General features: G+C 30.6%; 2 protein-coding genes across 9 annotated transcripts in view; one reads left to right on the top strand and one right to left on the bottom strand.

Annotated features, from left to right (window-relative positions):
• LOC111640007 overlaps positions 1-16,227 on the bottom strand; it is a 106,225-nt gene that overhangs the window by 39,813 nt on the left and 50,185 nt on the right. The gene's annotated exons all lie outside the window — the stretch shown is intronic.
• LOC111640004 (centrosomal protein of 290 kDa-like) overlaps positions 1-16,227 on the top strand; it is a 78,827-nt gene that overhangs the window by 18,495 nt on the left and 44,105 nt on the right. For all 7 annotated transcript variants that reach the window (XM_023386001.1, XM_023386002.1, XM_023385999.1 and 4 more), the window contains one exon: positions 13,531-14,844. In XM_023386001.1, coding sequence (XP_023241769.1) covers positions 13,531-14,844 — 1,314 coding nt within the window. The remainder of the gene's footprint in view (positions 1-13,530; positions 14,845-16,227) is intronic.

Below are 16,227 nucleotides of genomic sequence, written 5' to 3'. Positions count from 1 at the left end.
CTGGTAAATTTGTGAGAAAGAAGGAGATAAATAATTTAATTGCTGATCATCTACATACTAATCTGGAATTTAGAACACATCTGAAAGGAAAATTACATAGTTCTATAGTAAGAATGCAAACAATCAGATTTTTTCAGTGTAGAAGTTATAGATTTATTTTGTACAGTACTTTTGAAAATTTATTTAACACTTTTGGATATAAAGCAAACAGAAAAAATTTTTGTCAAAATCAGATTTTGATTTTTAGAAATAGCATTCCATGTTTGGTCCTTTGAAATGATAATTAATCAATTCATATTCCCAGATGGATGAAGTAGAACAAGTTTCCACCATATTGCTCCATGAACATAATATACTTCTCCCATAACAGGATATATAATTTACCTTAAGCCAGTGCTTCAATAACAATGACAACTTTACGAAAGATTGGTGACAACCCTTACTAAATATTACTGTATGTCAACTTGGAAATAAAACTATTTCTTCCAAGAATTATGACTTGTTTACCTTATTTTTCAAACAAACCAATACATCATACATGTGCTTTTTGTCAAATTTTTAGTGAGGAAAGAACTCATTCATCTATTTAACCTGTCTACTTCATATCCCTAAATATATGAATCTAACTTTGTTACTGTTAATAATAGCAATCAACAAAATTTTAATCATCATAGAAAGAAATTATTACTACTTTATCATCCAATAATGGGAAAGTTATACTTCTAAAATGAATAGAAAATAAACATTGTACATAAAACCAATATCCAGCAAGATACTACAAAACTATTAATACAAGATCTTTCCAGAAAGTTTGCAAACTTTGCAAACAGAAATTGTTTGCATTTACCTAGAAGCTAGTCAGTTTTTTGTCTTCGAAGCTGTCCCCTCCTAAGACTTTGTACCAAATTCAGTATTTCTGCCATGAAAAGAATGCTTCCTGAAACATTTCTTTTGGGGTGATGACCAGCTCAGCTAGCAAATATTCCTTAATGGCATCGATGGGTTCAAAACGGTGACATTTGAGAGCAGATTTTAACTTGGGAAACAAAAAGAAACATGCTGGGGTTTAGTCCTGTGAGTTTGGAGCTTGGAGAACAAGTGGCATTGAGTTCTTGGCCAAAAACTGTTATCAGCAGTGTTGTGTGGACAAACCATTGTCATAATGTTATTCTCTCCAAGCAGTCAGTCTTTTCTTCCTCACTGCTTCATGAAGACATTTCATCACCTCCAGATGGTATTCATTATTTACTGCTGTCCCTTTTAGAAAAAATTCCTGTTGAATGACACTATCAGAATCAAACAAAACAGTGAGCTAGACCACATTTGACCAAACTTGTCATGTCTTTTTAGGTTGTGGTAAAGATTTTTTCACCCACTGTAATGACTGATGACTTTGTTTCCAGATTGTACCCATAGACTCGTGTCTCATCCCAGTGATGATGTTTCTTATGAACTTTTTATCAGACCTAGCCCATCCCAGAACTCTCCACTCAATTGCACTCACTGAAAGAAAATCACAAAATGCAAACATGTGTTTACACAAATGAATGTAACATAACAACAAATGAAGATAGAACAAACTGCTTTTGGCAGATAGCACAAAAAACTTGCCTGTGGAGAGCTGTGCAAACTGCATTCAGATTCAATTATCAGTTGGTGTGTAATTTAAAAAGTTTTCAAACTTTCCAAACAGATCTTGTACATAAAAGTAAACATTTTCACCTGCATTGAATGGTCATTGTCAGGCTAAAAGACAAAATTGGTTTGTGTGTTGTCCTTATTTATGTATACCCATTTGAGCAATTGAATTTGAACAAAAAATTTTTGTTGGTAGTTTCAACTGTTGATTGATAATGTTTATTGTTCAAATCACGATTGAAACAGTAGTGCTCACAATTAACATGTTGATATTTAATGTCACAATAATAATTTTCATTGACAAGCATTGCAATAATTCAAAAACATAATAAAAATGTGTTTTACATATGTTTTCATTTAAACAGACAAAATAAAAAACTTAACACTTAATCAAAATTTTTATCCAAAATAAACTATATCATGACTCCTAAAATACAGTAAAATAGTTTTTTGGTGGTCTATTTAATGTATCTTACATAAACAAGTACTTTATGAAGATATTTACAAATTTTTAATACAGTCAATTCCTCTTAATTGGGATACATTGGAACTAATCCATTTTGGCCCAATTAAGCAGCTGCCCCAATTAAACTAATAATAAATTCTAAAATAAAATATGTAATATATAGGTAAATAAATAAGTAGGTAAAAAATAATAATTAGGTACCTATTTTAAATGCTTTATTAAACCAAAATACAGAAAATATTTGTACTATTAATTTGCAAGACTCACAACGATAGATAACTGATTCGCATCATGCTAGTGTTGCCAAATATTAGTAGTGACGTACACGAGGGTTGATTACACAATTCATTCCTGATTGAGCGATTTTTTCTTCTCCCTTTTTAGTTAGAACATATTCTAACTAAAAAGGGAGAAAGGAAAGGATTTGTCCAAAGTCACCTTATGGTCTTCCTTTCAGCACAGTTTCCTTTACTTGGAGATGGGCCACTTTGGCAGGAGCATCCATAGAATCTGCCAGCTCTAGATGCTGGTCTCAATGATCAGATGGCTGCTGTCCGAGTCTAGACATAATCATTCCAAGGGAACTCTAGCTAGCCTCCAACTTGGTCAAGAGACCTTGAAAAATTGTCGGGGGATCTTTGTCCCTTTGCTTTTAAGGGGTTCATCTGGTCCAATCTGGAGCAGGGTCAGTAGCTCGCATCCAGGTCTGGCTCAGACGGGATTCCAGTGATACATTCTGCTATGCTAACCCCCTCTGGAAAAATCAAACCAACCGAGCAAAAGGCAAAATTGCTTTGTGTCTGCCAGTCATTAGACCTATATGACATTACTGTACATAGTGTCAACATATTTTCAGAAGATCCTGACAATATATCTAAAATTGTTAAATTCCTTTTTTGCTACTGTCCCAATTAAGCATTTATATTATGTATTAATTTATTAGTTTGGTTTCCATTCTTTGAGATTTGGCCCAATAAAGCAGCTGCCTCAATTTACTGGTGGACCAATTAAACAGAATAGACTGTATATATTATTTATTAAAAGATTTATTGAATGAACTCTTATTCACCTTCAGGGCTTGATTTTATAAAATATGATGAAGTTCCAAACATTCTGAATAATGATGCAAACTTTTAGTTCAGCAGATTCGTTTGAATGTTCAGTTTGATTTTGTATAGTCATTCTTATTCCATCTTCTCCTATAAGTTTTAAAAGTTTAAACAGTGTGTCTTTTGAATTTTCTTGATCAACTTCTAACCTATTATTCATTTCAGGTTAACTTCATTTCATTTTTTGAATATTTGAGATAAGCATATATATCTGCAACAAAAAATAATCATATTAAGTAAGGAACATTTTAAGAAATCTGCTGTACTGTAATTTTCAGTTTCAGTTAGTCAATGAATTTCCAATTACAATGATTTGATTTTATAAAAGTTATCATCAAATGTAAAAAAAATGATTTATTATGTCTATAATTTGTGGAAAGATCAAACATTTATTTATTCTCAAACTATAGACATAGTATGATGCCTTGAGATAACAACACGGTCTTACAAGAACATGAAAATAACTTATATTTTTTGTCTTCTTCTTCATCCTCGTCTTTTCCCATGTTTATATGGGGTCGGTGTTTCCTTTTCTAATATGTTTCTTCCATTTCTCCCTATCAAGGGCTTCTTCTCTTGTAAGTCCCCTCTGGTTCGAGTCTTCTTCCACCTTATCTTTCCAACACATCTTTGGTCTTCCCCTTTCCTTTTACTACCAGTTTTCCAATCTTTTTTCCCAACATAATTGGTGCTTCTTCGCTCTATGTGGCCAAACCGCCTCAACCTACAATCTTGCATCTTCTTGCTCAAGGGGCCAACCTTAACAGAACCTCTAATAAAATCATTCCTTATTCTATCTACACTCCACACATCCATTTCAACATTCTCATCTCTGCCACCTCCATCTTTCTTTCTTGGGCTCTTGTTATTGCCCATGTCTCTGCTCCATATAACACTGCAGGTCTAACAATTGATTTATACAATTTTCCTTTCAGATTGCAGCTAATTTTCTTGTCGCATAACACACCGCTCAGCTTCCTCCAGTTCATCCATCCACGTTGAATTCTATGCTGCACCTCCGAGTTCAATCTTCCTCCCATCTCGACAGATATCCCAAGATATGTAAAACTCGAAACAAAAGGGAGTGGCACATTTTGATTTTAATATTACACTCATCTCTACCATTCAGAATCATATAATCTGTTTTAGTTCTGCTAATCTTCATGCCTCTTTTTTCCATAACTTTCCTCCAATCTTCCAGTTTCTTCTCAGCCTTGGTTTGGGAAAGTTCACACAACACAATATCGTCCGCAAACAGCATACTTGACGAAGCCTCACACTTCACATCACGCACCAACACGTCCTTTATCGGGTCAAACAAATAAGGGCTAAGGGCCGATCTCTGATGCAAACCAACATTAACGAAGAACACTTCTGTAGTGCCCACACTACTCTTAACTTGGGTCTCTGCTTCCTCATACATTTCCTTGACGAGCCTAACATATTTTTCTGGAACATTCTTTTCCCTCAAATATCTCCATACCGCTTGCCTTGGTACCTTATCATAAACCTTTTCTAGATCTATGAACACCGTGTGCAAATCTTCCTGCATTTCCCTGTGCCTTTCCATCAGCTGTTTTAGAGAAAAGATAGCATCAGTCGTACTCCTTCCCAGCAAAAAGCCAAACCGTTCCTCTCCAATCTCAGATTCCTGTCTAATCCTTCTTTCTACAATTTTCTCCCAAATCTTCATAGTATGGGACAATAACTTTATACCTCTTTAATTTCTGTAATTTTCACAATTCTGTACATTCCCTTTACCTTTAAAGATCCTGATGAATGGAGAAAGACACAAAAATGCTCTTCTTCCATTCATCTGGGATCTTCTCCTGCTGCCAGAGTTTCTTCATAAGGTCCCAGAGGATATCAATTCCCTCCTTACTCAAACCTCTCCAAGCCTCAACCAGAATCCAATCAGAACCTACTGCTTTCCCCATCTTCATTTTCCTAAGCACACTTTCTGCTTCTTCTCTATATATTCTCTAATATCTTGCACCACTCCTTCATTTGCCTCTTCATTCTTGTATAAAGTTCTGGGGTTTTCTTCATTCAATAAATTCCTAAAATATTCTTTCCATCTTTCCTTGACCCTTTCATAATCTTGTAATACCACTCCTTTATAATCTTTAACCAGTTTAATAGAGGTAAAATCGTTTGATGTCTTATCTCTTGCTTTGGCAATTCTCAACTGCCTTTCACTAGGTAAAGCTAAAAAATTAATAATAAAAAAACTCTGTAGAACTTTTAGCTTACATTCATTTTCAGATAGAAACAATTATATGAATATATTTTCCATGGTAAAACCTTACAGGGAACAATACATTGGATCACATTTTATTAGAAAAAATAAAATTAAGAATGGATAGAAACTTTTGATCATTCAAATTATTAATCAAATTATCATTCAGATTAAATCAAACTTTTATTCTGAATTGAATAAATCTAAAGAATTTGATTCTAGCAATTTTATTCAGAATTTCATTGAACATAAACACAAATACAAAAAATTTCCTAATCATAAAGTTATCTGAAAGCTTTATTGAAAGTACTTTTTTAAAAAACTTAGGAAAATACTTTAACTTAGAACATACCATTCTCTATAAAGATGTGATCTTAACATATAATAATGCTACTGATTAATCAGTAGCATTGTTATAACCCGACTGTTTGGCATTAAAATGAAAACTTTTTAGATTCTGATAAAGGCAGTTTTTTAGTATGCATAATAACCAAAATATTCATTAATTTACCTAAAATTCAAGCAACTGAACTCATTAACAATTTAATATCAGATTATTATCTAATAGGGTGCTGAATTTTACTTTTAGGTATTTTTCAGCATCAAATTTATGAAAATAAGATAATTACCAAGTTATTCTTAGAATTAAATGCAAGTTATTTGATATTGAGTATTATATAACATTCAATATTGTATTTTGCAACATGTTAGATGCATCCCTATTTCAGCATAGAATATTATAAAAAAATATTTAGTGTATTTAAGCCATCCCAAACCTTTGGAACTCAGCCCAAAAAAGATTTTACTGTATTCTGTAAAAAGTAAAATTAGAATGCATGCTTTTATTTATTAAGGAAAAAGAAAAGTTTAAAAGAAATCATTTAAAATTAAAATTTACCATTAAATTATTCAACAAGATTACATACTTTACATACACAGAACCAATTTATGGTGTGGTAACATCGAAAAGCATCAAAAACAAACGAACGTTTTCGAACCCCTTCTGGGCTGTGCATCAGGTTCTAACGGTTTTTAGATCAGAGATTTGATTAACAAATGCCATTCAACTAAGAGTTTGTTCTTGAGTTTGAAACGAATTTAAAAAATTCTTCCTTGGAGGCGCAGCGAGAAGGAGGTGCATAGCCTCTAAACATCTCAAATGGTTAGAGGCTATGCACATCTTTAAATCCTCTATCAAAACCATCTGCATAAATTTTAAAGAGGAGATGCTTTTGTCGATGGTCTGGCAAGAGTTGATTCACAGCATGCTCAAGCTGCTTGTTGTATCCGGGCAGGAAGACCTGTCACGCATGTGCAACGTACAGTAATACCCCAAACTTACGCGATAGGTGGGACCGAGTGGTAACCGCGTAAGTCGAATTCACGTATGTTGGGGTATAATTTTGCATATAAATGCATACAAATAATTTTTAATTGGGGCCGGAGACTAAAGAAAACAATAATTTAGAAAAAAATGTTTAATAAAATCTTAGATAATACATATGTATAACAAATTAGGCCTATATTATTTTACAATTTTTCAACTTTACTTGATTATTATGCCATAATTTTAACATTTCCACCTCAGTGATAATACCGTGACGTTTACGAATGATGCTTGAATTTAAAGATTGAGCATTTTTCACAGCTTCGAGAATTTTTTCTTTGCCTTTTATAATTGTTCTGACTGACAATTCCGGTAGATCAAACTTCTTTGTCAATTCACAAATTTTCATTTTTGTATCGAAGTCTTTAATAATGGATACGTTTGTAAAGTCAAACGAGTTAAACGCGTTAGTAACGAATCGTTCGAAAAGTCAAATGAGTTAAACGCGTTAGTAACGAATCGTTCAAAAAGTCTAACGAAATAGGAATAACGATGACGTCATTCTCGTTTAACTCGTTCGACTTTACAAACATACCCAATGTTAACTTTACATTCCAAAGATAAAGTTTTTCTTTTCTTGTTTGGTGCAGAAGAATTAGTTCTACTTCGTTTGGATGACATAGTAGAGTCTCTCAAGTCTCCGTAGATATAACAAACACAGAAATAAATTGTAGCTATGTGTTGATTCCGCGCGACACATCCGAACATGTAAGCTGAACAATAGTGTGGGGGGAATGAGTAATCAAGGGTTGCGTGCTGCTCAAACAAAAGACGAATCGACGAGATTTGAAAATCGCGTAACTCTGGGTTCGCGTAAGTCGGGGTAGTGTAAGTCAAGGTATTACTGTAGCCTATAAATTTTTTAAAATTGTTTCAAACTCAAGAACGAACTCTTAGTTGAACAGCATTCGTTAATCGAATTTCCAATCTAAAAATTGTTAGAACCTGATGCAGAGCCCAGAACAGGTTCCAAAACGTTTGTTTTTTCAATGTTTTTTGATGTTACCACACCATAAATTGGTTCTGTGTATGTAATTTTTACGTTGGTGTAGTGAGTAGTTATTTAGATTACATACAAAAAGCTGTTTAGTTATAGCAAAAAAAAAAAAATAATAATAATAATAATAATAATAATCATAAAATATCAACAATTCTTGATTACCTGAAATAGATTCAGGTTTAATTCATACTCTTTTTCTTCTTTTCCAGGAAGCACTTACTAAATTTATAGGCACTGGCCCTATACAACAGCCACATGTGTATTCCCAAAATCAACACTTCTGAACTAGTAGGAAAACTATGTGAACACTTACATATTATCAGATTGCACTCATTCTGTTTCTACACACTCAAACACCTATACAGTAGTATATGCTGGTGCATTCACAGTAGTAATCTACAATAGACTAAAACTGCATCCGCACACAGCACACACATCAAAAACACTTCAGAAACCTGCTTGACAAAGAATAGAAACATAAATAAACAATATTAGAGAGCTGCTAGGCAGACTAACACAATATGCTAATAACTAAAAAAACTAATTATATGCATATTTCCATATTTGCAGTTAAAACATTCTCAGGGCAAAATGGATGTAAAACGATTAGATAAGGAAACACACCTTTTGATTTTCAGCAGTAAGTTTAATACCATAAAAAACATTTTTGACCTTTTCATGGGTCTTTCTCAGTTAGAACTAACAAATAGAATACATATATAGCATTTTGAGATTAAATACAAATTTTTATCTCAAAATGCTTTTATGTATTTAAATTTGCTATAGATATAGTTCCAAATGCTATAGACCTTATAGTTGATAGCTATGTTATTTCTGCTGGCTTTGTAAATTTCTAGCATTTAATAAAATAACACATATATAAATAATAAAATTAAAAATACGATAAAAATATAAAAACAACAAACCATAGGAATTCCATATGCTTATGTCTTATTTACTTATAATTAATTTGAATGGTTATTGAAGAACGATCACCATACATTAGATAGGGATTCTGAGTCTTTATGGTTAATACAACCATTTTTTAATGTGGTCTTGAATATTTCCAATGTTTTCACTGTTATTAAGTGATGTTGATTGTAGACTCTTTATCACTCTTGCTTCATTTAGATTTGTGGACATCCTGGGCTCTGTTGCATATTGAACTAAAATGGTTATATGTTTGTTATCTATATCATATTTGTGTTCATTGATTTTGCATTTTAAAGATCTAATTGTTGACCCACTGTACATAAGTTAGTGATTAAATCTTGTATCTGTTAGTGGGATAGAATATACATAGTGTTGTCTATCTCATCCTTGCTGTTATGTAACAATTTGTAGATTGTGGAATTTCTATGGAAGCACAAGCTTCCATAGAATGCTGAAAACATTGGAATTATTCAAGACTATATTGAAAAATGGTTGTATTAACCATTATCCATAAAGACTCAGAATCCCTATCTAATGCACGGCAATCATTCTTTGATAACCCTAAAAATTAATTATAAGTAAATAAGGCATAGGCTTATGGAATTACAATGGTTCATTGTATTTGTATTTTTATTGTATTTTTAATTTTATTATAACGAGTTTGCTTGAATTTCATNTTGAAACGACACTTTGAAATGTTTTCCCGATGAAAACGAATAATAATAATATATTTCAATAAAAATGATAAAATGAAAATTTAATTTTATTATAACGAGTTTGCTTGAATTTCATCTCTTCTGAGATCGCAGCAATGCGCGACGGGTAAGCTAGTAAATTTATAAATATAAAACTTAATATTCATTTCAGGGGTGTAACTGGGGTGCAAGTAGGAAATATTCCCTGGATAAGAGGGGTTCTAAGAGGAGAGTATGTAGTTATTTGAATTATTTAGAAAATTATTTGAAAATATAAATCAAAGAATAATTTATCAGAGTCAGGTAAGGAGATACTGAAATGAAAGAGGTGTATAAAGGGGAAGGTACTCTAGTGGCAGCTCAGACCAATTCATCATGTTTCCTCAAAATTCCAAATTATCGATAATGTAGAATAAATAATTTCTGTATAGAGTATGCTATCAGTTTCATTCAGTAACAATTTCAAAACAGTCCTCTTATTATAAGATTAAATAGATAGATAAAGCTTAAATTAGAAATAAAAAATACTAAGTAAAAATAAATTTAAATAACTCACACCAATATTTGTCTAGCTTCTGAGTACAAATTCACTGAGTACGGCGTTAATGAACTTCTTTAATATTCACACAAGTACTTTCGACGTGTGTATAACTGTCGTCATCAGGCGAAAAGAACAAGTTTTTAAGAAAGCGAACATGCAGAATGTTCCAAAAGAACATAATATTTAAATTCAAACAAGCGTCCGGAAATTTCGTTACGAACGTGCGAATAATTTTTGATATTTCGAATCTNACCATTATCCATAAAGACTCAGAATCCCTATCTAATGCACGGCAATCATTCTTTGATAACCCTAAAAATTAATTATAAGTAAATAAGGCATAGGCTTATGGAATTACAATGGTTCATTGTATTTGTATTTTTATTGTATTTTTAATTTTATTATATATATATGTGTGTTATTTTATTAATATATAATGGTTCAATATATTTCTAGCATTTCCAGTTACTTAAGTCGTAGAGGCTCTCATGTATGGTGAACGAGACATGCACATCCTCATTCAAGGCATATGTGGCTAATGCTGTAATAGTTTGCCTTTTAATAATTGTAATGAGATATTCTTACAGACACTGTTTTAATGAACATATTGTAGCCCCAATGTATTGTAGGTTTTGGCCATCTCTTTGTCTTGAAGTGGTATGGAATATACTCCCGGAAGGTACATCTTATTGTGAGGGTCTTTGGTGTTTCTAAGAAAAGCATAGATGGTGGGGTTCCTTCTGTAGGCCAAGGAAACATTGCCTCCTGCTATTTCTTGGTATATAGCCATCAGAGTCTTGTCATCTTGTCATACTGCACAACCTTGAATTTATGATCTGCCATTTCCATATTTTGGTCTTGCTCCACTCACTTGTTCACTAAACCAAGGATCATAGTCACATAGTTTGTAATCCAAAGAGCACAAAACTTTGATCACAATGGCACAAATGCTGGTCACAAATTTGAAGAAAACTCGCTCTAAGTTTAGGAGAATGAATATTTAACAAGAAGACTGTTATAGCCATTAAGAATGACCATTATGAAGGTCAACTGCCGTTATAATGGTCAAATGACTGTACCTTCACTGCTGTAAAAGTTGAAAATATTTGAATCACTGAATCTTGGTTGATTTTGGGCAGACCCCCAAAATTAGCACATCGAGAGGAACCAGATAGTGTAAGAGTTATCCAAATCCTACCTACTATTCTCCCATACATAATAAACAATTAAACTCCAGTAAACAAGTGTCTGGTCTCCAAAGTCCATTTTTAAGAAGACATAATATATTGCCCTCTGCAGGTGCTTTTTGAACATAACCATAACCACTGCACAACTGCAGATCCATCACAAACAAAATTATATAGGGATAAAGTACCATGTTACATAGTAAAAAATTTAAATAGAAGCTAAGACTATTTGAAAATGTAGAACTTAGCTATAAAACGAAAAAGGAAAATCTGTGTGTAAAATTTTGGATATATACTAAGACATCAAGTTCTCATAGATCTAAATTTTTGGGCTAATTTGTAATTAAAGTGAAAATTATCTTAAATATATTCTAATAATCCAGCAATTTAAATTTAGAATTTCATTAAGCTTAGCTTCAGTCATTCTTTATATACAGCAGAATTTACTTATTATAATAATCACTTTGAGACTCATCTTTACTGATGATGATAATTGACTGATAACACTAAGCAGGGTAAGTAAATAAGATTAATCTTACCAGAAACTCTGACTAAATGCTAAAATGATTAATTTCAGAATCAATAAAGATTCTGAAATTAATCATTTTACATGTTCTTTTAAAAACTTTATGATTTGATGATTTATTAATTATTATTATTATTATTATTTTCAATATTAATTAACATGTTATTCATCCAGTTTTGTTTGCTGTTTGACTCAAAAGTTATTTCTTTTAAATTTTTTTTATTCATCTTTTACTTATATAGATCATTTCTAAATTAAATTTTTAAGCTACAGTAATCTATATATTAGAAGTGATCTGATTTATAGCATGTATCAAGTTTTATTACAGTTTACACTAAAAAACTGCCTTACTACATTGTGTTATAATAATTTTGTTTTCATACTTTATTATTTTAGCATAAATGAGTGAAAAATAGATAATATCTATAGAAGTCAATCATTTTTTATTTAAATAAATAATTTTGATTCTGTTTAATGAAAAGTCAATCATAAAATACATCATCATGAAATTAATCAATTTCCTATCTTTCTTACAAGTTTTAAAATCTTGTTTTATAGGCAATTTTTTGGGAATGCAATTCAATACAGATCACACAAAAAATAAACCTTAAAATTTAAACATATCATAAATTTATTCAATGCATAAAAATAATGATTAAAGTAATAATAACAACAAAAATCACATTTAAAATTATCTTCATGAATTTCATTTTTTTTTAATGTACATTGTGAAGTTAAAGGAACTTCATTGATATATTTTGAAGTGATTTAGTAAAGGTAACTTTAATTAATTTGATTCTTTATTAATATTTATTTAATATTAGTTACTTCCATAAAATCATATTATCAAATTAATCATTAGTAACATAACATAACCTAATGAAATTTTTAATTATTTAGGTTATTGGTATAAAATTGTAAGTGTTAAATTGAATAAAATTTAATGTATAAAGATGTTAAAAAAGAATCAAATGCATAAAAATTTAATATAAATATTTAATTTTGATGATAATATGCAAATAAATTTTTGACAGGTTATATTTATAATGTATGAATATATTTGAATCACTGGATAAATATTGCACCTTCTAACAATATGACATTTAAGAACATTGCTAAAGTGTCCAAAATGTTACTGTGCAGTGGAAATTGGATATGACATTAAAATTATACACAGGGCATTGCATGCAAGACCTGTAAGTTATATGTTCTGCATTTCCACTTTGCAGTAGGTGGTGTTACTGCTTACTCACAATGTTCTGGTTTTTGGTAGACTTCTTTGCTGATCACATAATCTCTCATGGAATCTGGCCTGCTAGGTCTCCAGACCTCACTCCTCAGATTTTGGGACTCTTGGGAACATTTCCAGTGCTTACAATAGAAGAAACTGCAGTATTGTGCATAAAACTTTACTTAAACCTTTTCCACTACATGGTAACTTTTTGGACACACTGTATTTGAGTTAATATTTTTATTCACATTGCAAATTGTGTTTTATTCTGGAGTAGTTTTCTATTTAAATATTTTTATACAACATTTAAACAGAAAAACAAGTTATATTTCTAATTCTGCAGAATTGAAATGTAACAATTCCAGAAATTGTTTTGAGTTTTGTCATTTTTTTTCTGAAAGAATGCAAGAAAATTCTTATAATCAAATTCTTTTTATGATAATGACATTTTATTTCATTTACTTTTAGTAAAATTTAAATGTTGTTTTTAATAAGATTTATCATTAGTGCAGTAAAACATTAAATTCACTAGAAAAACTAAATTTAATCAAATTATAAATAATTATATGTGAATTTAGGTAAAGAAGAAATTAAGAAAGAAAGTGAAGATCAGTTTGAAGTGCCAATGAAAAAAACTGAAGAGAAAAAAATCAGTATAATTACTACTGATAAAACTACTGAACTACTTGAGGAACAAACAATAGATACATATGCTTCTCCTTTAGTTAAAGAGTTCCAGGAAGAAAAATCTGAAAAATTTCAAAAAGACAAAATAAGTGATATTTCAATCTCCCAGTCATCTAAAGTAGAACAATATTTAGAATCTAGAACTTCTGAAGAATATAATATTGACTTAGATACTGAAATATTAAGTAAAGAAGAAAAGAAAGATTCTTCTGAAGTAGTAAAATCTTTCTCTGAAATAGAAGATGAATTTATTGAATCCCTGCAAGTAACAGAAGAAATTGAAATCCCAGAACATATTCCAGATCTTACAGTGAAAGAAACTACAGTTGAAATGCCAGAAGAAAAAATAACTGAAAAACAATCAATTACGGAAATTTTGGATAGTTCTGATTATAAAATTAAATCAGAAATTGTAACAATAACAGAACAATGCTCTACAAAAGATATAATTCATGATGCAAAATTTGATGATGATTCAAAAAAACTAAAAGAAGAAAAGGCAAAGATTATGGAATTCATTGAACCATTGTCTGAGATTAAGAAGACAGAAGAAATTCAATATTCAAAATCTTTGCCATCAGAAATTATAGACAAAACTGAACTTCTTTCTGATGATGGAAAGAAGAAATCAGTTGAAGAATTAATTCAATCTAAATCTGAAATGAAAGAAACACTTATTGAAGAAACTGGAGCTACTGAAAGCACTCTTTTATCATACGATGTTAAAACTGAAATATCTAAATTACAGGAAGAAGAATCTGTTATAGAATCAATACCTGATATTACAATACCTGAGTCTGCACCAGATATTACAAAGCAGGAAAATTTAGAGGATATAAAGAAAGATGATGAACAAAAAGAAGAGACTGCTTTAATTGACGACATAATGCCAGAATCTACTCAACATGAATTTATTGATGTGTCAGATTTGGAGGATATTGAACCAGAATTAGAGAGTAAAGCTCAACCTATTGTTACGACACCTGTGATTGAAAGAAAACTCAAAACAGATAGGACACAAAGAAAAACGCACATAAGTGTTGCTGATGTAACAGAAAAATATGCTGATACAGAAGTAAAACAAACTGAACCAATTATATTTGAACCTAGCGATGATGATAAAGAATCTGTTGGTATTGAATGCCATCATTCAACACCTGATTTTAGACAAATGACTGATATAGATTTGGAAGCTATATTAGAAGGTAGTTTAAAAACTTTTTAAGTATTTAAGATTATATATTTCTTTCCATATTTTAATTTTAAATTAATTTAATGTAATAATTATTCTGTTTAAACTGCTCATTTTTAAATGTTACTTCAGTTACACATTTAAAATTAACATATTTTCAGAAATATTCAATCTGAAGTTTTTGTTTTATCAATAACAGTTTTCATTCTTTTATCAGAAGAGAATTTGAATGAAATACACTAAAAGTTATTCTAATTGACAAATTTTGAGTAAAAAAACATCTATTTTAATCAGGTTGTCATTAAGTTTAAAATTTATCTATATATGGACCGTTTATTTTGAAAGTGGTGTAAGTCCATTTTTGCAAAAAATTGAGAAAACACATAATATGCATACAATTTAGTGTGAACTTTTTATTTATAAACAATTCACACTTAACATTTTAAAATAACCATAAGCTTTGATCAATTGAAAATTTATCGGTAAATGACATTGCATAACCATTGATTTTGAAAGTGGTGTAAGTCCATTTTCTACAGTGTAAGCATTTGGGCTGTCCATAAATTACATGCACATTTTTCTTGAAATTTTTACTTTCCCCTCTTGTTCCAGTTTTTCCAAATTTTTGTAACCCCTTTCCCTCTATGGATGTCCAACATAACTCTATCCCTGTTAAAACCTTCATCACTTTATGAATGATAGATACCATAAGTAGAAATGAAACATACAAGAAACTTTGAAATAAATATAATAAAATGCATATTGTATAAAATTTAATGAAATAAATGGATGTCCACTAATACTCAACCCTCCTTGTCCAACTTGTCTTAACCCCTCCCTCCCTTTCAGTGTGGACATCATTTAAAGACAGCCCCTTACAACAGAAGAGTAAAACTGTAAATATTACCAACAAATGTACAATTTGATGGACTAGAAAAAAATCCATGTAATGAATCTAAATGAAAAGCAGTGTCTAATGGTAAGCTCATAATAATGATAAATTTATCATAAAATAGTTTAACAATAAGTAAATATTTTTAATGTTCAGAATAAACAATACTATTTTATTTCTTGTTATTATATATGAACAAAATCAGAATAAAACGCAATGTGTTTCAAGTGACATTGAGTTTTACATAATAGAAATTTAATGAATTTTACAGTTTAGTAATTATGAAAGTGGTGTAAGTCCATTTATGGCCCAGAAAGAATATATTAGTTTGGATAAATTCACATAGAAGTCTTTATGCAATCAACTTACATATTTCTAAAGTCATAGAAACATTGTCAAACTTAGTACACTTTGTTTATATTTTTGAATCAACTAAAATGCAAATGTTTAAATATCTCGAAAGAAGAAAAAATGGACTTACACCACTTTCAAAATAAACGGTCC

This window comes from Centruroides sculpturatus, unplaced genomic scaffold, assembly GCF_000671375.1.
Source record: "Centruroides sculpturatus isolate CEXI.00-Female unplaced genomic scaffold, Cexi_2.0 scaffold1404, whole genome shotgun sequence".
Taxonomy (NCBI): domain Eukaryota; kingdom Metazoa; phylum Arthropoda; class Arachnida; order Scorpiones; family Buthidae; genus Centruroides; species Centruroides sculpturatus.
This window is presented reverse-complemented; position numbering and strand designations above follow the sequence as displayed.